This window comes from Leuciscus leuciscus, assembly GCF_965113295.1.
Source record: "Leuciscus leuciscus genome assembly, chromosome: 6".
Classification (NCBI taxonomy): domain Eukaryota; kingdom Metazoa; phylum Chordata; class Actinopteri; order Cypriniformes; family Leuciscidae; genus Leuciscus; species Leuciscus leuciscus.
Window position 1 is genome coordinate 28,823,858 of NC_138730.1, and position 23,823 is coordinate 28,847,680.

The 23,823-nt window shown below is 37.0% G+C and overlaps 2 protein-coding genes across 4 annotated transcripts; one reads left to right on the top strand and one right to left on the bottom strand.

Annotated features, from left to right (window-relative positions):
* Positions 1-3,253: 3,253 nt before the first annotated feature.
* On the top strand, positions 3,254-7,651 carry tcea1 (transcription elongation factor A (SII), 1). Its single transcript, XM_082172801.1, has 10 exons — positions 3,254-3,445; positions 4,003-4,065; positions 4,155-4,260; positions 4,811-4,910; positions 5,082-5,227; positions 6,214-6,270; positions 6,415-6,569; positions 6,673-6,819; positions 6,901-6,972; positions 7,083-7,651. Exons 1-10 carry the CDS (start codon positions 3,371-3,373, stop codon positions 7,089-7,091), a joined length of 930 nt encoding a protein of 309 aa, XP_082028927.1. The 5' UTR covers positions 3,254-3,370; the 3' UTR covers positions 7,092-7,651.
* Positions 7,652-13,554: 5,903 nt separating this feature from the next.
* On the bottom strand, positions 13,555-19,953 carry rgs20 (regulator of G protein signaling 20). Of its 3 annotated transcripts, none has more exons than XM_082172805.1 (5): positions 19,843-19,953; positions 18,107-18,270; positions 17,611-17,688; positions 15,708-15,942; positions 13,555-15,619 (listed from the first exon to the last, which is right to left on the bottom strand). In XM_082172805.1, the coding sequence occupies exons 1-5, from the start codon at positions 19,906-19,908 to the stop codon at positions 15,431-15,433; spliced, it is 732 nt and encodes a 243-aa protein (XP_082028931.1). In that variant the 5' UTR covers positions 19,909-19,953; the 3' UTR covers positions 13,555-15,430. The 3 variants fall into 3 exon arrangements, with proteins under 3 accessions (XP_082028931.1, XP_082028930.1, XP_082028932.1); XM_082172804.1 differs by having other exon boundaries at positions 17,611-17,700; XM_082172806.1 differs by having other exon boundaries at positions 17,611-17,700; positions 18,107-18,310; positions 19,843-19,917.
* Between the last annotated feature and the right edge of the window lie 3,870 nt (positions 19,954-23,823).

A 23,823-nucleotide genomic window follows, 5' to 3' on the forward strand; every position in this document is an offset into this window, starting at 1 on the left:
AATTAAACAATTCCCCATCGTAAGTACACATTGATGGCCTAAGACACGAAACGAGCGGTTTGTGTGAGAAAACGAACAGTATTTATATCGTTTTTACCTCTTATACACAACCATGTCCGAGTGATCTGATCTGACGTGTGCGCAGACTGGTGCATAGATATATACACACTAGATGTCGCCTTGTCTACGGCAGTTCATTGGAACGAATGTATTTAAGGCGACATCTTGTGTATATATCTATGCACCAATCTGCGTACACGTCAGATCAGATCACTTCGACGTGGCTGTGTATAAGTGGTAAAAACGATATAAATACTGTCAGTTTTCTCACACAAACCGCTCGTTTCGTGTCTTAGGCCATCAATGTGTACTTACGATGGGGAATTGTTTAATTTGGACGACGGGGAATTGTTTTAATTTGGACTCTGTGCTTGTGTTTTGAGATAATGACCATCGACCTGCATTATATGACTGACAGACAAGAACGGTTTGACCTAAAAATATCAAAATTGAAACTACTGCGCAAAAAAAGACACCTACATCTTGGATGCCCTTGAGGTAAGCTAAAACATACCAAAATTTAATTTCAAAGTGAACTATCCCTTTAAGTCACAGCAACTACATTTATGGTTTTTTCATATTGTTCAACAAAGTTCTTGATTAAAAAAGAAAAAAGAAAAAAGAAAAGAAAGAAAGAAGCTACTGTGCCTAATATTATTGTTGTATACAGTGCGCAAGGTTTATGCGCATGCTTTAAGTCTTCTTCTCCGTTTTTAGTGTATGTCTGTGGCAGAATTACAGCGCCACATACTTGTCTGGCATGTATACTACATCGTTTTGAGTCGGTTTCAGTGGTTTCGTGTGTACGCAGATATTTCTTGAGACGACGCCTTGTTTACGGAATTTTTTTTGTGAACGGGAAAAAAAAAAATCGGATAGGGAAAGCTCTGGCTTCGTGTGGATGTGGCCCATAGACAGTATAAGAAATGGACAGAGTCATCTCATTGGAACTCAATTGAGGCAAGTGAAGCCCATTTTCAGCGATTTTTTAGGACTTCCGTTCCTGACGCGCAGACTCAAACTGAGCTTGACGACGTAGATGTGACGTGAGCAACCCGTCTGTCTTCTAGTGGCTGTGGCATGAGAAATCTGAATCATTCCCTTCCGAATCTTGCAGAGACGGAGATCGTGAGTAGGAGGTGTCCATGAGCTAGGAGCAGGAGCAACTTTTGCTAGGTATTCTGATTAATTATTTTGTCATTTTGCCTCCACGTCTCCCCGATTGCCCGCGAGCTTCTCCTCCCGTCAATACGGTAATCTCTCTACTGTGCGACAGAGAGTCGCGTGGTAATGACGCAATCGTTAGCCTACTTTTACAAAAACTGTTTTTACGGGGCCATAACGTAAGATACAAGGTAATGGAGCATTTTATACATTGTCGTGTTTCTTTAGAAATAAATAATGGACAAATGGAGTCTTCAAACGCCTCAGATGTAAAGTTATTCACTGTCAAAGTGACGCCAAAATGAATGGGAGTCAATGGGATGCTAACAGCAGGTGAAGTTCTGCTACAAGATGGTGGCACGCGGCCGGCTTCAACTTCCGGTCGACTTCCTTCCCGCTTGATGTGGCCTTTGTTGTAAACGAATTAAACCCAAGCGCTCTTTGGTGACGTGGATGATTACGTTGATCATCTGTCCATCATCGTATAAAGCCCGCCCTGACAATTTGATTGGTCCGAACAGCTCTGGTTCAAGCATAATTGCTCCACAACGGATCAAGTCCAGACCGAACTTCCCGACCTAAAAATGTTGTGGGCAGGGCTAATGGTGCCTTCACGTGCTATGGTAATTATGGTAAATACCAAAAGCCGACGTGGAAAATGCACATGAACACCCCCTCATGTGGTATTTTCCACTGGGCAACTCGTAGAATATTTTGATGCACGAGTTGCCGAGATGAGATAACCTTTGACCTTTTCAAAATGGCGGAGAGCAACGCAAGAGTCGTGAATAAGCATTGCACACAACTAAACGTTTTTTGCAACTGTTAGCGGATAGTTTTTGTAGCCTATACAATGTTGTGTCATTAACAATTGTAATATAATGCGTTAACACTCAGTGTCAGTTTTAAAAATACCGTTATGGTTTGGTGTTACCTACCCAGAGCAGATGCTAGCTAGCAGTCAATAGGAGCCTCCTAGTAATGAGCGGTCAGGCAATTTACTCACGTGAATGTATTTTGTCTGTAGTGTACGCCAGCGACACCATGATTTACTGACTTAAGCAATCTAAAATTGTTTTAGCCAAATAACAGGTCTGGATCTGTGAGTCCAATTTTTTTTTACCTACATTACGACAACAAAAGCACTTGAACACAACACACTGGTAAATACCAGTTCACGAGTGGAAAATATCATCTTTTCCATAGCACGTGAAGGCACCATAAGTTCGGCTGGCATCCAGGCTCTTCAGCCATTTTTAAGTTTGAATTTACATTGTAAAAAACAAGGTTGTGTATTTTAACATAGTATCGTCATCATATCAGTGTAGATGTAGATGAACCAAAATAAAACCATTAAAATATCAAGAAAATAAGTATTGTGATACTTGGTGCCACAGTGACACTCCCAAAAAGTATTGCTATACCACAATACTCATGTTGTCCCACGGTGAGTCATTTTCCCCTGTTGCACCTACACAAAATTTGAGGGTTCCCACTTGCCACCTGCCAAATCTCACTTTAACCACTGAGTGTGTTTCATGTGAAGACACAACATAAAATAAACCACTAAGTTACATTAACATCCTTTAAACTGCGCAACAAAGAATTCATTCAGATTGATATATCCTCACTAACTTATCTTGAAGACAATATGCAAGGCAGAAAAATCTGAGCCCATTACCGCCTCATCCGACATCAAACCATGTTTTCATGTCATGTTGTCCGCGGCTGTGTTGATCATTGTAAAATAAAGCACGAGCGCACTCTAGTGTTGCATATAGAGGTTGCTGGGATCTCACCACTGTGCTTTCAACAAAAAATCGATACCATATGAATAAGACTGTTTTACAAGCAATGTGCTTAACATTTTAGACACTTATGTGTGTAACTTTCATGTGGCTCAAATGATAAGCTTCAAGCAATTCAATAATTCAGAACGCTTCGCATTTGATGGGCTTTAGTGTTGCCTGGGCTTTACGTCGATGAGTAGTCAATGGGTTGATTAGTGATGTCTGGGCTTTTCATAGAAACGCCTTCCTGCCAGAGCTGTGCTGGTTTCGCCGCCGGTTGAGTGGTGTGTTCCTGTGTGGTTCTACGTTTTGAATATACTTAGTTTAAATTTAATATTTGCCACTAATCATAAATAATGGGTAAAAAAGAAGAGGAAGAGATCATCCGGATTGCAAAGAAGATGGATAAAATGGCACAGAAGAAGAACGGGGTGAGGTGTTTTGTCATGAATGAATTCCCTGCCCCGTACTAGACGAGGCTACATTGATACATAGCAAGCTAACCGCTACATATTAAGAAGAACTAATTTCATAATCTACAGCGAAACTGGCGAACTGTCCTGTGAATAGATTTAGTGGTTAATGTTCAAGTGTGTGCAGCATATGGTGGTTTAGTTTACTGGTTAAGAAACTCAACGCTTAGCGGGAAAGTTAGCAACATTAGCCGCTGTTAGCGCGGATAAATACACGGGGTCAGTCAGCGGGAGGCAGTAATGCAACTGCTTTCATATCGAATACATTTTTTTGATAAATACTCTTGTTTTATTATATACTTTTATAAACCAATTGAACGCAAGGTTTTATCCAGACCGCGGCAGTGAAGTGAGTAAAAGGGGGATAATTCGCAAAAGTTCGGCTACAAAGTGACTACTGTTGACGTCTACGTAAACATGTGCATGTGTTATTAAAGTTCCCATACATTTTATTGTGTCTATTAAAGCATCATATTAAAGTGCATTTTGGTAAGTCGTATTTTTATTATTATTAGGTTGGTGCACTGGACTTACTAAAGGAATTAAAGAATATACCAATGACCCTGGAGCTTCTGCAGGTATGTTTACCTTGTTTACTGCACGCCGTTCTCGCTTCAGTACTCAAGTATATGTAACGAGAGATTTCCTCTGCTTTTCTTATAAACAGTCCACGAGGATCGGGATGTCGGTCAATGCCATTCGCAAACAGAGCACAGATGATGAAGTGACCTCACTGGCCAAGTCCTTGATCAAGTCCTGGAAGAAGTTGCTCGGTATATAACATTTGACATTTTAATGTGAAAGTATGTATGTATGAAGTTACGCTGAGGTTCACACAGGTGAGTAAATAAACAAGTGTATTTTATCACATAAATTATGATCATCATCTACTAATGTTTGACAACCAGACAATTTCCAAATATTGTATGGCTTAATTTACAACCTAACACATCATTTAACAAAAAAATATATATATTTGTGTTCTATTTAAAATAAATAAATGACACTTGGTTTGATATTGTTATATAATGTAATGACATACACTGTGGCTTATGTGTCCAAATACTTTTAGGGGCTTGTGTGTATAATATAATGTATAACAGTGTGTAAGCGTACATTGTGTATAATTCAAACTTCTCATTCAGTTATTTAACAATAATATAAGTTACTATGGGTTTTTGTTGTTGTAATACCACTAATTGCCTGTATGTGGTAGCAACTGCAGGTTTCCTTTTGTACAATGTCCCAGATATATTTAAATGATTTCTGATCATTTGTAGCACTGCACTTATGAAATGACTAAAGAGTGGTTTTGACATCCAGATGAACCTGGTGCAGATAAGAATTCTGAGGAGAAAAAGAAGGAACGCACAACACCGGTAGTCTCACCATCGCAAGCCAGTCCGGAGCCCAGAGAAGAGAGGTACCAACTACAAGATTGTGTTAATGGTCTTGAGATTATCATAAAATTAAATAATCATATATTAATCTTTTGATCTTTGGCCCTAAATAAGGCTTTATAGAACTCTGGCTTGCTCTTTATTCATTTTTCCTCTATCTCTTTATTCTCTTTATTTCTTATCTTCTCTCTCAGCTCAAGCAGTAATTCTAGCAGTAAGAGCGAGTCTGTCGATGTTACACCCAACACATTGATAGCCACTTTCCCACGAGCTCCAGGCACATCTGACTCAGTCCGTATCAAGTGCAGAGAGATGCTGTCAAGTGCTTTGCAAACAGGAGGCAAGTCATGGCAGGCAATTCTTTTGCACACACAATTTACTCCTTACTAAGTTAGCATATGGTGTCTTGCGAAGAGTATTTAGACTTGTTACTAATTTTGATATCTTTCTGAATTATAAGTCATACATTTAGACTTGAATGAATGGTGCAAAATACATAGAATCCTTTGATTAACAGTTATTCAATAGTTATTGGTGATTGATGATAATTGAGATATATATATATTTATTAGGGGTGTAAATAAACATGATGGTTCGGTACGTACCTCGGTTTTTAAGTTACGATTCGGTACGGGTTTGGTACAGCAGGTGGAAGTAAACTAAACACAAAATTGCTTCTTTTATCTTTTTTTGTATTTAATGTTTAAAAAAAAAAAAATTTCAATTATTATTAATTTTCTTAAGGATAAAAAAAAATCTCTCTTGCCTAATGCTGTGTAAGCTATATAGAGCCCAAGTTCATTTCATATTTATTTAAATATGCATTGAATAATCAAGACATTTACTAACAGGTTAAATAAATATAATGAATATGCTAATATAGTGAATATATGAAATGCTTCTTTCTAGAGTTAATTTCTCTAGTGAACCTGCTGTCGACACTAAATGCCTGAAGTAAATGTAATGCTACGCGAGATATTCTCAAGCAGTTTTATTGACATCTTTCCGCATTTGAAACACTGGTTGAGAGATGTAAACACACTGATCATCATCTCTTCTTTTGCGCTTTTTACTGGTAGCAAACAGCATTGCATAACCGCGCGCGCCCTCCTTCTGGATTGGAGTGTTGATCGCCTGTGACTGACTATTCGTTGTGCAACTGCATGTGACGTCCGTACGGTTCGGCACGAATACGTGTACCGTTACACCCCAAATATATATATATATATATGCACACACACACACATGCATTGTGTAAAGTTCAGAGTTTTCTTGGTTTTAAATGTTTGAAGTTTTATTTTATTTTTTATTTTATTTTTTTTATAGATGATCACATTGCGATTGGCGCTGATTGCGATGAACTTGGAGCTCAGATTGAAGAATATATCCTTTTAGTATTCATCCTAAAAGTTATTATTGCTATTGAAATGTGTAAAGTCTGATTATTAATATATAAAAATCCTCCACATATTATATATATTATATTTTATATTTCATTTTACTTGCATTTCCTTGACCAACTTACACGTATTTTTTCGGAGTTTAAAAATACTGACATGAAATACAAGAATCGTGTACGAAGCCGAATCTCCAATCTTAAGGATGCAAAGAACCCCAACCTGAGAAGGAACGTGCTGTGTGGGAATGTGAGCCCAGACCGCATAGCAAAAATGACAGCGGAGGTGAGTAAACAGTGACACGGTAGTCTATTCACTTTGCCGTTTTATAATAGTTATAGGAACGTGTTCTCTCAGAGGTGACCGTGTGGAAATCTAAATCCAACAGGAAATGGCAAGCGATGAGCTGAAGGAGATGCGTAAGAATCTGACCAAAGAGGCCATCAGGGACCACCAGGTGGCCACTTCTGGGGGCACCCAGACTGACCTGTTCACTTGCGGGAAATGCAAAAAGAAGAAGTGTACATACACCCAGGTAACCAGACAGTGTTTTATAATTATCTGTGTAGTTGATTTTTATAAATACATTTTATAAACACAAATCTTTTTTTATTAGGTTCAAACTCGAAGTGCTGATGAACCTATGACAACTTTCGTCTTCTGCACTGAATGTGGAAATAGGTGGAAGGTATGCGTTTCTTTTGATGTTTTCTATTGTTGTGCCCATTGATAACTTTATATTACCTACAAACATTATGTAATTAATTAACGGTGTCTCTATTAAATCTATTTCCACAGTTCTGCTGAAGTTGGGGGTTGTTCTCTTTGTTTGGAGATGTAGCTGAATTCCAGGACCACGTTTCTGTATCATTGATGACAATTCAATGGCGCACCTGATGTACAAAGGCCACAATAGATCCCATCAACTGTTTGTTTTATTATAATGGTCCACAAACTCATGTCCTGTGTTTTAACTTGACGTATAGCTAGGCCGTAGGCCTTTGGACTATGATCAATGTTGTCGGATTTCTGTTTACTTTTACCATCATCATTTTTTATATTCGTAGATAAACATTTTGACAACATTCATGTTTAGATAGTTTTGCTTTTCCCTTATGAAAACCAGTCAAAACTATTTAATTTTCCTTGACAAACCTACCCATTTTAAAATAAAATACTTTTAGCGTATGTTTTCTTTTGGTAACGGCTCAAGAATTATTATTATTTTTTACCTTGTTTATTTGGAAGATACTTTTGAGTCTCTTTGTCACTCACTCTTTGAATTATACATATTTATATGCATGATCTACAAATTTTTACTGTGTACATGGCTTTTACTTTAAGGAGTAAAATGTTTTAAAGATTGAGGGCTAGTGTGATTTATACATCATTTTAACAAGACAGCACATTACACATCTGAGACGATTGTCAATTTTTTATTTTATTACTCTTCACAAAAATAATTTATTAGCAAATGGATAGTCTTAGATTAACGTCACCGTATTGGTTCTTATTGGGTGTTATTATTTTGAGGTTTTTGCAGCTACATTTAATGTAAAGATCCTTATGTTTCCTTTTAAGATTTAATGATAACAGGTAGGCGCCAATAGCCTCGTGGGCAGCGCGCCAACATATAGCACAGTTGCGCTTCAGGCGTCCCGAGTTTGGGACCGGCTCGTGGACCTTTCCCGATCCCGTCCCCCTCTCTCTCCCTCCAACTTTGCTTCCTGTCAATTAACTGTCCTATCATAATAAAAGGTAAAAACGCAAAAAAACAAATCTTTAAAAAATATTTTCAGAATTTTCAGAAAACAGAATTTTTCACTTTTAAAAAAAGTAAATAAAACTAATGCTTTTGGTTACACTTTATTTTAAGGTGTCTGTGTTACAGTGTAATTGTACATTATGTACTGAGTAATAATAATTAACTATATGTACTTACTATAGGGTTAGGGTTAAGATTGGGGTTTGGTTTAAGGTCAGTTGCATGTAATTATACATCATATATTGTTATTACCGTAGTAACTTATGTAATAAGGACACTAAAAATAAAGTGTTACCATTTTTTGTTTAACAAATTATTTAGTTTGGTAAAGGTCATTTATGCTCTTTTTTTTTTTCTGAGGAAAATTTCTCAAAAGAAAAAACTAGGCAGGTTAAAGTCTTGCATTCACCATTAACAAATTAATGATAATGTGTTGTAAAGAAAAAACAGCTTCATATCTGATCAGTCATTGCAATGTTACTTATGACCAGTGATGGGAATAACGGCGTTATAAATAAACGGCGTTACTAACGGCGTTATTTTTTTCAGTAACGAGTAATCTAACTAATTAGTGCTTCCTCCATTACAACGCCGTTACCGTTACTGTCAATAAAAATGCGGCGTTACTTTAATTGAGCTCACTGAAGCGGTTTTCATCCGAGTAGGCTCTCTCTCAGCCATAGGAGCTGCGAAGTTTTTTCTCTGGTGTGTGAGTGTTTATGAGGCGCGGGACTCGACAAAAACGAGGCGAATGCCGCGAGCGTGCTCGACAGTGCACGAGAGAGACCGAGTGTGTCCGAGAACGCGCTCGACAGTGTGCGAGAGAGACCGAGTGTGTCCGAGAACGCGCTCGACAGTGTGCGAGAGAGACCGAGTGTGTCCGAGAACGCGCTCGACAGTGCGCGAGAGAGACCGAGTGTGTCCGAGAACGCGCTCGACAGTGCGCGACAGTGACCGAATGTGTCCGAGCATAAATACTTTATTTATAAATAAATTACACATATCAGCATTTGAATAATCTCTGTAGCATATTGGTATCATATGCAATGTTTTAATTAGTTTATATAACATAAACTCCAAAATAGCCTGCAGGGAACATTCAAACATATTTGTTTGACGGTTGTGAGCACGTGCGGCAAACACGACTAGAATTTGGCTAAAATAACCTCTGATGATGACGTTCTCTGTAGGTTATAAAAAGAAACCCCCAAAAGATTATATTGTATTATTATTATTTATGTTGATACATTGTTCAGTATTATATTGAAAGCACTTTTTGTTAAACTTACTATTGTGAGGAAGAAAATACTAGGCTATTTTACTAGGTTATTTTACTTTACTAGCTATTTTACTAAATACTAGGTTTCGCTATACAGAATGTCTACCAGTTGTAAAGGTGTGTGAGTTTTATCATTTTAATTATATGCACTAGTGTATGTGTATATGTATATTTTTATTAGGCTACTATTTATTTATTTTTGGTACATTTCTTAAGAAGCATAATTTATTTTTAGACTTATTTGTTGGCCAGTTGTGGTCTGTGCAATAAATATTAAAAGTTCTAAACCATCTATTGTTTTATTGTTGCACTATAGTAATTAGTAATGATAATATTTTAATATTTAAGTTAATAGGTGTCTCTCACATTGTCCCACAGCAACATTAAAATAGTGTAGATTAGTGTACAATGTTTTATAATAATAAGATGTTCTATTTAGTGTCAATTTAATTCATTTAACATTTCATATTGGGGGTATCCAAGAAATTTCTTATATTTAAACTTTTTTCTTTTTTTTAAGTAACGCAATAGTTACTTTCCCTGGTAATTAGTTACTTTTGTAATGATGTAATTCAGTTACTAACGCAGTTACTTTTTGTGAGAAGTAACTAGTAACTATAACTAATTACTTTTTTTAAGTAACTTGCCCAACACTGCTTATGACGTCGGCAATCAATACAAAGTGGATAGTACTTGCCATTTGATGGTAGATCATATCGCTCAGTTTTGTGAATTTCTATCGCTCTCTTCTCAAATGATTTTGCTGTAATACCCACTGCCGCCTTGATGTCATAACAAGCCCCTTGCATTAGCAATGTCTCATCTGAATAACAAACAACCCTTTGGTGGTTGTTCTTGACGTCCTTTTGTGCATATGGAAAACAGGAGGTGATGGTTTAGCTCATCCTAAGACCACTGCATCTTTGCTCATCATTTACAGTAATTTAAGATGTTAAGGAGAGCAGCTCACCCATTCTTTAATTGGAAAAGATGTTTACATTATGAATGCTCTTTATGGATACACAAACTTTGCTCTTAGAAATGGCTAAATGGCGAGGACACTTGCTTCTAGGCTCTTTTGTAAGGTTCACAGGTGCATCCTCTCCAGAGCAGAGAGAGTGAGTGGGCAGCACTGTTACACTCCACTGTAAATGGAGACCAAACAGAACCCCCTGGGGATATTCTGAACATTTTGATTAATTATTGACATGTTAAATGGCAAATAAAGCCTGAAATACTGTCATTGTCTGTATACTTTATTTAATGTATATATTGTATAAATATTTAATGATTATTTACAAAAAAAAAAAATTCTTGGACAAATAAGGGCACTGGATTTTTGTATAATTTTATTGGTTAACACTACAATACGGTTTCATTTGTTAACATTAGTTAATGTGTTAACTAACATGAACTAACCATGAGCAATACATTTGTTACTGTATTTGTTAATCTTTGTTAACGTTAGTTAAAACCAGGGGTGGACAGTAAAAAAGTACATTTACTTGAGTACTGTACTTAAAGGTCTCATGACATGGATTATTTTATTATTTTATAATGTGTCCTGGGGTGCCCTCATAATGTTAGTATGTTTTTAAGATAAAAATTGTAATAATTTAGAAATAAAAGGCATTTTTCCTAGCCTGATTTTAGCCTCTGATTAGAACACTCTGTTTGAAGGGGCGTGTCTGCTGGGAGACTTCAGTGTAAACGCCCACTGCTGTGATTGGCTGACATGCTTGCATATGAAATAGCTAGCATTACATGTGGAACTCTCTCGAATACTTTTACTATGACAGCTATTATACATTTTTACTATTACAGCTATCGAGATTAACGAATCGTGAGTTTTAAAAAAAAAGTATTTAGATCTGTTCCCATCACATAAAAGGTTGCAGTGATGAGCATTGAGCAGATGACAGCCTGTTGATCGTGTGAATGAAGATCTTATCATTGCAACGCAGTTTCTGCAATCTCACTAATGATTTCACCAATGCAAACATGAGGTAAGTACAGTAAGAGCTTCGTTGTGCAGCCTAACAGTGTAATTGATTTCATAACGAGTTTTGGCAAGGGTCCAGATAAACTTGCGCTATGTGATTGACAGTTTGGGCGATTGGAAAGGGATTGTTCTTTGATCGCTTTCTGTATATATTTTAACCACAGTTTAAATAAGATTATTTTCATCCTACCAAGAGAAACGATGTGAAGTTGATATTTTAGTCACTGGCTTGATTTACTGATGCATAAACAGTATTGAACGATTTTGAGAGAAAGATTATCTGTCTGAACTTGAACAATTACACATCTGAAATTCACATAACCCACTGGTTCTTCAGAGGCTCGGATGAAGGAACAAAAAAAATACTTTTGTGTTAATTTGTACATCCAAACACTGAGCAACTGCCATGCTTCGCTCGTTTGCAAGCCATGATGTCTCTCTCGAAATATTTTTTCGATATTGAAAAAACAATATCGCGCTCGTGCAGCTCATTTTCTCATGGGCGGCCAAATTCTCTTTGCGGGCAAAGAATAGAAAGGGGAGGTGACCTTTCCCCTTATGACAACATAAAGGGAAGATTCTAGATTCGCCCATCTGAGCTTTCATTTTCTCAAAAATACCCAGTGCTTGGTTTACACCTATCAAAATGTCTAGCCACTGGGGGACCATAGGCAGGCTAGGGGAACTCATAATAATGTTAAAAAAAGTCATAAAGTGAAATGTTCATGTCATGGGACCTTTAAGTACACTTTTTGAGTATCTGTACTTTACTTGAGTATTATTTTTTCTGGAAACTTTTTACTTTAACTTCACTTCATCTGAAAGACAAATATCGTACTTTTTACTCCACTACATTTCTGTCAAGGTCCTTGCGTAGAAATTAGAAATGTCAGTCAGGGGATGATTTTGGTTGCAGGGGTTGCATTTTGGTTGGAAATGAAAGTCGGGTTGACGTCAGACCCCGATGTCTGATTGACGTCAGCATCCGACATATTGTTGACGTCAGAATGTCGGATTGATGTATGAACCCGACGTCGGATTTCGGTTGGAAATGAAAGTCGGGTTGACGTCAGAACCTGACTGATGTTGGTTTCTTACGTCAACCCGATTTTCATTTTCAACCACAATACAACATCTGTCCAACGTTGGAGATTAACGTCAATCTGATGTTGGATTCTGACATTAACCTGGTTTTCATTTTCAGCGTTGGGTTTAGTCTTCTAAATGCGAATTTTGTCATTGTTTTGGAACACACTAGCTTATAGATAACAGTAAGGCTAACATATTCATACTAAAAGCCAAAAAAACTTTAAATAGGGCTCTATTTGAGGGAACAGCCATTTGGGTGTCCGAAACCATTGTGGACGTTATTGAGTGCACTTATTCAATCTCACATTCAATCCCACTACTGGAACTGTGTTCTAGAAATAAATTTGATATTGATATGAGGGTAGGTAGGTAGGCAGGGATAGATTCAGAGGCATAAGGTAAGTATTACATAGCCTGGAAATCCAGACCTAAATCTGAAAGATTAATGAGCAAATTCAACTTGTGCTCTCGTGAGAACTCTGGATTTCCAGGGTATTACATACAACAATGCAACAATAATAAAACAATGCATTGACATTTACTTTTTACTTTAGATACTTAGGTACTTTTAAAAACGAGTACTTCTGTACTTTTACTTTAAAAATTGGTTTAATAATGTATTAGTAAATGTTGAAATTAACATTAACAAAGAATAATAAGTACTGTGGAAATATTGTTTATTCTTAGTTCAATTTAACTAACTAATGAAACCTTACTGTAAAGTGTTAACATTTAACATAAACAAATATTTATTGATCAATATTGGTCAGTTTCACAGACAAGGCTTAAACTAGTCCCAGACTAAAATGCATGTTTGAGCTGTTTTAAATGAAAGTAACTTGCACTGACATACCTTAAAATATGTCAATGCCTTCGATTTGTCGCAAGATGCACAACAGTAATGTTTTTTTTTTTTTTCTCTCAGGCACGTTTATTTAAGCTACTTAAATGTCCTCCTATTGAACTAAGGCCTAATCCTTGTCTGTAAAACCGGGCCTATGAGTAGGGGTGAGAGACCCCAGATGGATTCGAACCTGAGTTCCCATGATCCCACAAGTTCATATAAGGCATATACTTCAATCTGCTATTCCGCAGCTTTGACAACAACCACGCGTTTTAAAATTATTGTGCTTTATTGTATCTTAAAGATTCCAAATGCCCACAAATCATTATTTTTCTCAATTCAATAAAACAGAAAAAAAAAAAAAATCTGATTACTGTAAACATTCACATATTATTAATCAAAAAAGTATTATAATCGTTATGTAAACTGATTGGAAAATAACACTTTTTTGTATACTTTACAGAACAACAACAAAAAAGAGAGAAAGAAAGAAAGATTTATAGGCAGTATAACTCCAAACCATTGGTTTAGATTGTGTTTGAGGTTGATCTATGTGGTGAATCCATTAGCTCAAATTGCACGTATCAATTGCACATTTCATATTAAGTTAGTCTAAGACAAGTAGAAGCACCACCATGAAATACATGTTGGTAAATGTACATCTGGACTCAGATCAACAATCTTAATGAATTGTCCCGGACTAACCGACAAACAGAAATACTTCCTTAGATGTGCGACTTCAGCACTTGACAAAACCAATGGTGCAGGACAAGTCATCTCATGAATTGATCAAAGGCCCAGAGTACTGTGTGTGGCAAGAGTTTAAATCAACTATTGCCAAAAAAGAGATGCCACAAAATTGAATGTCAAGGCACTTCCCCGAGTGAGGATCTTGTCTTTGAGCGACATGAAAGTCAGGCAACAAAGTAATTCACAGAACTAAAAGTAAAAACTTGGCAGCTCCAATTCTAGTCAGTTGTATTGGAGAGAAAACTAATCACACAGTTTTACTGGACTTGGCTGCTTTGGTGTCATCTACTTATGAGGGTCCTAACAATAAAACCTGCACCTTTCCATTCAGGACACATGTTTAGATCTAAAACACATTTGATTCTGTAGTAAAATGCCTGAATGTTAAATCTCTTCTATTAGAGGTCATTCGTAAAAATATGACTACCTCTAGATACTGTACACAAATGAGTTGAGTACATGCAAGGAATACTTGACATGTCCAACCATTTCTTAGCTGCTCGTTTTGGGCGCAGCATGGGAATAAATTAATGCAATGATACACAAAAACACTTATGGGTAAATAATATTTCTGTAAATAAATTCTTGATATTTTCTAGCAGTACAAAAAGCAGAGCAAATAATAATATTAAGCTGTCTGAGATATGCTATTTGATTTTAAATACTGATTTTTTAATATCTATTATGATATTATCTTTTTCTTATCCATGACATTTGTACATTTCATTTAATATATTTCCCCCTTATAATAATTATCACTTTATTTAATATGAATAATTTTTCTGATAATGATGATTTCTCATTGGAGATGCCAAGTCATTATAACAGGGAGTAGTTAGAAAAGTAGCTGAAACAATACTGTGTACAACAGGGTATCCCGTGAGTAGAGCCGAAGTGTTGCCTTGACTTGAGCTTTGATTCTCATACGCATTTTCATTAACGGGCAATACTTGTTACCCATAATTCCCTTTTCTTTAAATATTGTAACACAACAAATGTAATACAAATTCATAAATATATCTACTGTATATACTGTCTATAGCCCACAATTTGTATCACATCTTCCTTCAAACATTGATACAAAAAAAGAATTCGAAAGAATAAATAAAAACTTTAAAACAAATCAAATAGACTGTTTTCTTAAAAACATCGAAACGCACTGGTAATCCTTTGGAGCATCTTTTGCTATGCTGATCTGTAGCAGTACTTGTGGTGTTGAGCCCTCAGGAAATTTGAGACTTTTATTTATTTATTTTTTTTATCCAGTGACCTGGAGACCTGAGCGTCTTTTTTCAGGTACAGATCGATATAGCAGTAAAATCCCTGCAAGGACCCACGCTGAGGTCCTTTTAAACATATTCTACACAAGAAAAGCTAACAAACAAAAGATAGGGGATTTAACCGGGATCACAGAGATCTATGATTCCACTGACAGCTCAGTGACTGTCTGAAGCATGTTTTTGTAGGCTGGGGAGTTCATGAATCGCGGATACGAGTCTCTTTGCATTAGAGTGTATATCTGGAGCTGGGCGTCGTCAAACGTGTGGGATGTTGGCTCCAACATATTCCTGTTTATAACCTCTCGAACTCTAGAGTCGAGGCTCACCTGAAAAAAAGCACACAAAAATGAATCATTCTGATTATACAGGAAATGTGATTAGGCTCTTCCTACACGTGTTGATGCATTCACACACCTCTTTGGGTGAGAGAATAGAAATGTAGTCTTCATAAATTATCCGCGCCTTCTCCTCGATGGAGCTTTTATTGGTTTCCTTAGTAAATTCCTCGCAGGCCAACCAGAAGAGCATGTTTTCCTCACTGAACTCGGTGCGCAGAAACTGCCGGAAGGCACTTCTTCCAGTGGGGCATTGCATTAGTTTGTCGAAGGATTGCCCCCACAAGTGTATCTCCTCCGCAGTCGGTTTCGGACTGCCAAAAAACAGAGAAGTCTTAGTCAGTTTTGGCAACAAATGTCTCAGTAACAGTTTTTGCTCTCTTCTTGATGTTTTCTCTTAGGAAATACTCATGTAATACAAATATTTTTAGGTGTAATTTCTCAGAAAGTTGTATGTTGCAGAACTAAAGTAATAACTTTTAAAAAAATAAAGAGAACTTTAGGTTTAATTTCTCAGACAGTTGCATCTTGCCGAACTGTAGTAATTTATTTAAATAAAAATAAAGAATATTTTAGGTGTAATTTCTCTGAAAGTTGCATCTTAGAACTATAGTAATTAATTCAAATAAAATAAAATAATGTTTTAGGTTTAATTTCTCGGAAAGTTTGAATCTTGTAGAACTATATTAATTCATTTAAATAAAAATAAAGAATATTTTAGGTGTATATATTTCTCTTTATTTCTCAGAAAGTTACATCTTGAAGAACATGTAAATAAAAATAAAGAATATTTTAGATGTAATTTCTTGGAAAGTTGTATTTCGCTCAGTGTTGCCAGATGTACGATAATTATCGTATTTGTACGATAATTTTGACCTCTGTACGATGTACGATCAATAATGAAAAAAATCCCATAATGTACGATAATTTCAGAGTTTTCAGTCGTTCGTCCAAACACACACTCTCTCTGACCCCGAATCATTTTGCAGGCTCGCCTGCCTGCAAGCACGTACACACACACACACACACACACACGGTGTCGCCCGCACGTCAACACTACACTACAGTTTTGCACTACAATTTTTTTTACAATACACTGCAATTTTAATTATGTTCAATTACAATTTTCTACTTCAAAATGTGGACTGTCGGCATATCTTTTGCACTTTGGCAAAAAAAAAAAGTTAAGTAGCCAGACTTCCTCCAGTTAGTGTGAGCGTATTACACAGCTTGTTTAAATTGGCTGTAAAATTATTTGGAAAATAAAATTGTTGGAAAATAGCTATATTTTATGCGTTTGGTTCGTGTACGATAATTTTTCTCAAAAAACGATAATTTTTAGGTTTTGGTACGATACTTCGACATTTCTAATCTGGCAACACTGATTTCGCTGAACTATAGTAATCAGTTTAAATTAAATTAAATCATTTTTTAGGTGTTATTTCTCAGAAAGTTTGAATCTTGTAGAATTATAGTAATTCATTTAAAAAAAAAGAAGAATATTTTAGGTGTATATATTTCTCTTTATTTCTCAGAAAGTTACATCTTGAAGAACATGTAAATAAAAATAAAGAATATTTTAGATGTAATTTCTAGGAAAGTTGCATTTCGCTGAACTATAATAATCAATTAAAATAAAAATAAAGAATATTTTAGGTATAATTTCACAGAACTTGCATCTCACAGAAATAAAATATAAAATAATAAAATATTATAAATAAAAATCCAAAAAGCAACTTGGTAAACAATTTGGATTATGAAGCTATAAAAGCCTTTTTGGTTTCAATTTTTTTTAATATTTAACAGAAAATGCTTGTATTTTTTTTTACAGATAAATATCAAATTACACCCATTTAACAACATTGTCGCTATCAAAGATGTCCGTTTTTTTGTTGAGTTTTTTAACATAAAAATAAAGTGTAAGATACATTTATTTTGTAGTTTTACTAAACCTCTTCCAATAAAAAGCAGGAATGACTGACCTTTCCTCGAAGTCTGTATTCTCCTCGGTTTTAAAATCATACGAGGCTCTCCGGTTCCTCTCGTCTCTGTCTTCATTCCTAACAGTGAGACTGCAAGGTAGTAAACATATCATGATCCCAAGACACCTAACAGCCAGCATTAGGAAGCTTTGGAGTAGCTTTCACTTGCTCAATATTCAGTTAAGCACTGTTACTGGTGCTCATTATAAGCTCACAGCCAGGATGCCATGAGTTCTGCTGATTTGCAAAGCAGATGTCTTGGGATCTCTTACACCTCAGTGAAAATTGCATCATACTACATACATGCACAATGAGCAAAAATAGCATTTAAATCATATATGAGCCATATTCCAGGTGCATTTACTGGAGTAAACAGAAGTAACAGTCTTGTCAGATGCATGTTATTGTCTTATAATAAGGTGATTTCCTGGCCCAAAACTAACCTTGTTAGATAAGATCTCACATTAGCAGTTTAAATTATGAAAAAAACTCATACCAGGAGCAGCTGCAGCAACAGCACCAACAGAAGCAGCAGGCGTTGGATCCACGGTTCCCCTGGCCGGGCAGCTCGCTCTGCGCCGGTGCTGTGGTGCCCGCCACCGACTCCTGCTGCACCGACATCTGCCTCTTTCGCATCTCCATCCGCTCTGATCCCATGGGCTGCAGGAAACAGGATGCAACTGAGACGGAGCCAATACAACTGCAGCCACAGAGATCAACGGGACGATTTAATGGTTCAACAAGCAATTGTAGGGTGTAGATATCAAAGGAAGTTATTTTCCTCAAGTCCACTTAAACATTTTGTGGTTTCCAATGGAGAAAATAATGCTTTTAAACAAGCTGCGGAAAAGAAAAAACAGAGGCCGGTCAAACAAATATGCACAAAAGTGGTTTCCATTAACTGACTATGCTGGAAAATAAAAGGATGGAACGGCAACCCAAGCAGGATACTAAATGCGCACATAGATTAGGTGAACAAGACATGCTTTAACTTGACCAGAAACCAAAATGTCCTAACATGTCACAAACACTAACATGACCTAACATGTTATGTCATACTTATCTCAGAATGCTCTCTGCATCTGATATGAATACATGTATACTTCCCATACATAAACATTGGCCATAACGTGAAATTATGCACCAGTGGCAACATTTTTTTGCAAAGACTTTCTAGATTTCCGTGTGGGAAAAGTACTAGGTTTTATTTATTTATTTTAAAGTTCAAACTTTACATCTAATAACTGATGTATTCCAGTTTCTTCCATATCTTAATCATAAGCATGTTGATGAAATAGCTTATTATCACATTCAGTGTTACAGTGCTTCTCATTCTGCAAACATGCTTAAGCCAACAGCACAATAAATGTAGACGTGTTGCCATGTGGGTGGGTTTTCTCTATTTCTTCAAGCTTTGGTGTCTGTACTGATTTAAACAACATTACTTTGGGGCTCAAACAAACCATGGATAACAAGTGAAGGTTATTTGAAGCAAATATAAAGGGTCCTGAATTGAGTTATCTTTATAAATGCATGCTAATGAGAGTTATTATAATTATTAAGAGACTACGGATCTATTGTTTTAATCTTACTAGATCTTGCTGTGTTATTTCCAAAGAATTTGTGGCATCAAATTCTGAGCTGGAAGACGTTGGAATATTTGGGGGTAGGAGGAGGGGGCGCATCACGCTTTCTAGCTGCAGTCGGATCTCACAGCCGCGGTGCATAAGAAATGCTCGAGCCGTGATTGATGATAATAAACACGGTTTTAAAACACACAGACATACACATTTACGGAGTATTTCATCTCCTTCATTTAACGACTGGCCAACGTTGATGATTAGATTGGCGGACAGAAAAAGCCTGATATGGTCTGCATCATTTCATCGAAGCAGAATTGACGAAACAATGAATATTATAGTTTTAAATGTGAATCGCATTCTTAAAGATGGGGCACACGCGGAAAATAAAAAGACACCGCGCATTCTACTCTTGTGAAAAGCACACATACACAAAAAACCTTATCTACTAACAGAATTTCCATCGCATATCCTCGCATTGCAAAAGTGCCTCCATGAAGCACAGCTCCAATATCTCTTTATCGCCCAGGACAACCATCGAAAAGACATTTCTGTCAAATATGACATGCCATCTTTAACAATCAAACTCATATATCGTTTTATCCACAGACACCTTGTATATTTAAAAACAACTTATGATCTCCATACTTACAATTTCACCATGTATGCCCAGAGATAAGAGATAGCTATTCTTTGCCTTGATTACATCCGTTGGCATAAGGATTTTTTAAAGACCGGCTGTTTGTGTCAATGCGCATGCGTGTCTCTCGCGAGCTGTGGCGAAGGTAGCGTAAATCCTCTGGATGTCACTGATTCATGATGCACATCTAACACAGTGAAATATTTTCCTACACTCCTGGAAGACTAAATGCGATTACTGACTTTAAAAATATTTATAAAACCAACGCGAAGCATTCGCATGTGGTTTAAGAAAACGATAGCCTACGCAATGTCGCAAACGTTAGGTCAATAATAAGTAAACCAGCTTAAATATTGTTTTGAGTGTTTAATGCAGATGGATAGCTAGGTTTACCACTGCTACCAATTGAATTATTGGTCATCAAATGCAGACCGATTGTGTCCCTGTGTGCTTCACATGAGATGTCAATAACGTGTCGTAGAATGTGACTGACAGGGTTATGATGGACCATGGGCTTGAAAATGTGAGGAAGATCCCCGCCCTAAGCACATGCAGTAGCCTAACATCACACGGAGGTTCCCTTTCTCGCCAGGAACCAGGGCTTCCTAAGATTCACTTATGTGTGGTCGCCTGGTCGGGGTGACATAATAGATTATAGCCTCTTGGATCGAATTAGTGCATTCACCAACAATAACAAGCATTCACCAAATTCTCCAAAGAAAAAACAAAATTGTTCCCTAGAAGTAAATTATATTAAGTCTGATAGGTTTAAAAAGCCAAAGAGGTCCATTTTAAAACATTGTATAATACATATCTTGTGTGCATTCTTCTTTAGCTATAGCCTATGGAGATTAGAAAACATTAACATTATTTGGTTGGTTCAAATCCTGACAGCAGAATTCAGAATAAAGGCGGATAGCAGCAGCGATGACTCTGTCCATGGTCCTGAAATCGCATTTTCCAGCAACCAAAAGCACAAATACTCCTCGTACAATGAAATCTCACATATCTAATTGTAACTCATTACGTTATAAGTTCGAGGACCATCGGCTGATCCTGATGAAAACGTTTACGACTTTAACCGAACAACATGACGTATTAATTTGCAGACATAATTAGCAGTTGCTTACAGTCGTGATTACCATCTTTGCTGGTCTAGGGCCTTTATTTAGGATATAAGTGCATTACTGACATCTGCTGGAGTTAGTGCGAGGAACTGCTGGAAAAAAACTAATTTGAGCTAGACATAAAGACGAGCCTGCATTGCATATCAGAAATGTCGTATTTACAGCGCATGATGTGCTATTAAACTAATTCATATCCATCGGAAATGCTTAGAAACGTGAAATTGTAGCTAGATAGATATATAGCCTACATATAGAGATAAGAGTATAATGACATCAGACCACTGTGTGGGAAAGAGAGTGGGAGAGGCACAGCTCAATGCAAACGCTAGGTGGTAGTGTTTGAGCGCTTAGATCTATAGCCTACACCTTTCCCTCAAATAACATTTTACAGTGTTTAATTGCTATGCCTGCATATAATTTACATCACGAAATAACATAAAATGTTAATTATTTTAGTTTGCTATAGATTTGAAATAACTTTTTAAAGAACAACGTTTTTAAAGAACGTTGGAAAAAATATGTTCAAGTCTGAGACTAAATACAAATAAAAGTCTTCCTCTCACCACACTGAGAAACAAAGAATGACAGGCCAAACAAGCACCAAGAACATTATCTTACAGTTTGTACACCTTCCAAAAATGCAAACAGTGGCTCAGGCTGCTGTATCCATGACAGATGAAAAGTTTTAATGCTTTAACAAACATTAGGTATCCACTGTGTGTGTGTGTGTGTGTGTGTGTGTGTGTGTGTGTGTGTGTGTGTGTGTGTGTGTGTGTGTGTGTGTGTGTGTGTGTGTGTGTCTCTGTGTGTGTGTGTGTGTGTGTGTGTGTGTGTGTGTGTGTGTGTGTGTGTGTGTGTGTGTGTGTGTGTGTGTGTGTGTGTGTGTGTGTGTGTGTGTGTGTGTGTGTGTGTGTGTGCAAACAGTAAGCTAGCCTTCCTGATGGAAATCGTAATATATAGACAAGAGAACATATAGCCTAACTGCTTATTTTAAAATGTGCTTACAGGTAGGGTAGGCAAATTTCGGAGTGGCTAGCAATAGCAAGTTAGCTTTGAAAGCATGAGATCCCACCCGCCCTTCAGAGCGTTTCCAAAGCCCCGCCTTCTTCAAAACACATGAACAGTAAACAACACACACAGCAGAGTTTGCAAAGCCAAAGCTCACAATTTATGTGCTCACACTATATGGTCCGATTGTCGAGCTGCGACTTGACCAATCAAGGCCTGGATGTGAAATATGAGCATCGTCAAAAGCATCAGCTATTGATATCCAGAGGATTTAGCATTTCCAATTATGTATTAAATTATAATTATGATAAAAAATGTGGGTTAGGCCTACCATTATTCTTAAATTAATATTACTATTCATTTGCCCCGCAATAATTTCACAGCACATCACGGCATAACCGATGTGCTGTGAGAAAATCCTGATAGCACAAGTACATCTCGGAGACGTCTATTTTATGTCTTCATTTATTTTTTAAAGGGGTGGTATAATGCTTCGTTTTACAATATGTAAAATAAATCTCTGTTGTCTCCAGAGTGTGTATGTGAAGTTTTAGGCAAAATACCCCACCGAATTTTTTTTTACCACATGTTAAAATTGTCCCTTTTTGAGGGTCAGTAAAAAAGTGTCGTTTCATGTGTCCCTTTAAATGCAAATGAGCTGCTGCTCCCAGCACAGAGGCCGGAGCTTCAAGAGCCTGTGTGTGTGTGTGTGTGTGTGTGTGTGTGTGTGTGTGTGTGTGTGTGTGTGTGTGTGTGTGTGTGTGTGTGTGTGTGTGTGTGTGTGTGTGTGTGTGTGTGTGTGTGTGTGTGTGTGTGTGTGTGTGTGTTTTAGCAGCTCCGATTACCTCACACAGGCAAGCACTAAAATGTCAGAAACTGTTCTGCCTTTTATGTTTAAACTGGAGTCGGACAATGATGGAGAGGCTCAAGAAGAAGTGACAACATGTAGAATGCAACAGGACATTTCTGAATGGTTAGTTGATGAATTTATGTTGCTGATGTGTAGTTAACTATCTTCAAGTCTTTGATTAGCATATTCTGTCATGATAATCTATAAAATTGCTCGTGTGGGAACTGATGTAAGATGCCTACAGAGTGACATGCTATTGCATTTGTTTTACGTACTGTATTGCATGTGAAAAGACAGATGCGACAGCTTGAGCAGACTCACAGATGTGCTCTACTACAACAACTCTTCCTCTTCTCAACATGGACTGCGTGTTCCCGGGGGAGGGGTTTATGTAAATTTTTAGGGTTAGTGATGTCACTAACCCGAGAGGAATGTCGTGTAGTCCCTACCAGCCATTTGTTGTAGTCCTTAAAATTTTTTTTATTTTAAAGTAAATATCTTCCTTTGCTTTGAACTTTGAGCGTTGTAACTTTTCAGATGTTGTTTATGCTCAAACAGCAACATTACACACTTACTAACCACCTGACTGCTGCAGATTCATTTCGGCCTTGATAGTGTTGCCATTGAAACACATAAATTCGAGTCACGTTTCGCTCCAAGTGTGACATCATCACAGGTTTCCATCTCTTCCAAATTATAGTAGTTATGGCGTGGACGCAGCATAAGCGTGTTGTTTTGGTTCAGGAGGAAATGTAAAAGATGGCTGCTGTTTCGGTTGTGATGATCGGTGACTGATGTCTGCATAGCATGAAACGTATGGAAATGCATACGTTGAGAGGCAGGTAGGACATTCAGACCGAATTCAATGATTGGACGAACATTTTATGATCCTGCGCCTTCCACAGACAACATATATCCTCCTGGGACCCAGGAATAGACTTTTGTCCACTGTAGTGGACATTATATCCAAGCTAACAATTTTATGTTCCCAGAACGTTCTGGGAACCT

What these genes read in the sequence shown, in the direction of transcription:
- tcea1 (XM_082172801.1), top strand. Translation starts at nt 3,371, where the DNA reads ATGGGTAAAAAAGAAGAGGAAGAGATCATCCGGATTGCAAAGAAGATG. An exon ending in AAGTGCTTTGCAAACAGGAG is followed by an intron (nt 5,228 to 6,213) that starts GCAAGTCATGGC and finishes TTTTTTTTATAG; the next exon opens with ATGATCACATTGCGATTGGC. An exon ending in TAGCAAAAATGACAGCGGAG is followed by an intron (nt 6,570 to 6,672) that starts GTGAGTAAACAG and finishes TAAATCCAACAG; the next exon opens with GAAATGGCAAGCGATGAGCT.
- rgs20 (XM_082172804.1), bottom strand. Translation starts at nt 19,908, where the DNA reads ATGCCAACGGATGTAATCAAGGCAAAGAATAGCTATCTCTTATCTCTG. An exon ending in TGGGCATACATGGTGAAATT is followed by an intron (nt 18,271 to 19,842) that starts GTAAGTATGGAG and finishes TGTTTCCTGCAG; the next exon opens with CCCATGGGATCAGAGCGGAT. An exon ending in TGTTGCTGCAGCTGCTCCTG is followed by an intron (nt 17,701 to 18,106) that starts GTATGAGTTTTT and finishes ACTACCTTGCAG; the next exon opens with TCTCACTGTTAGGAATGAAG.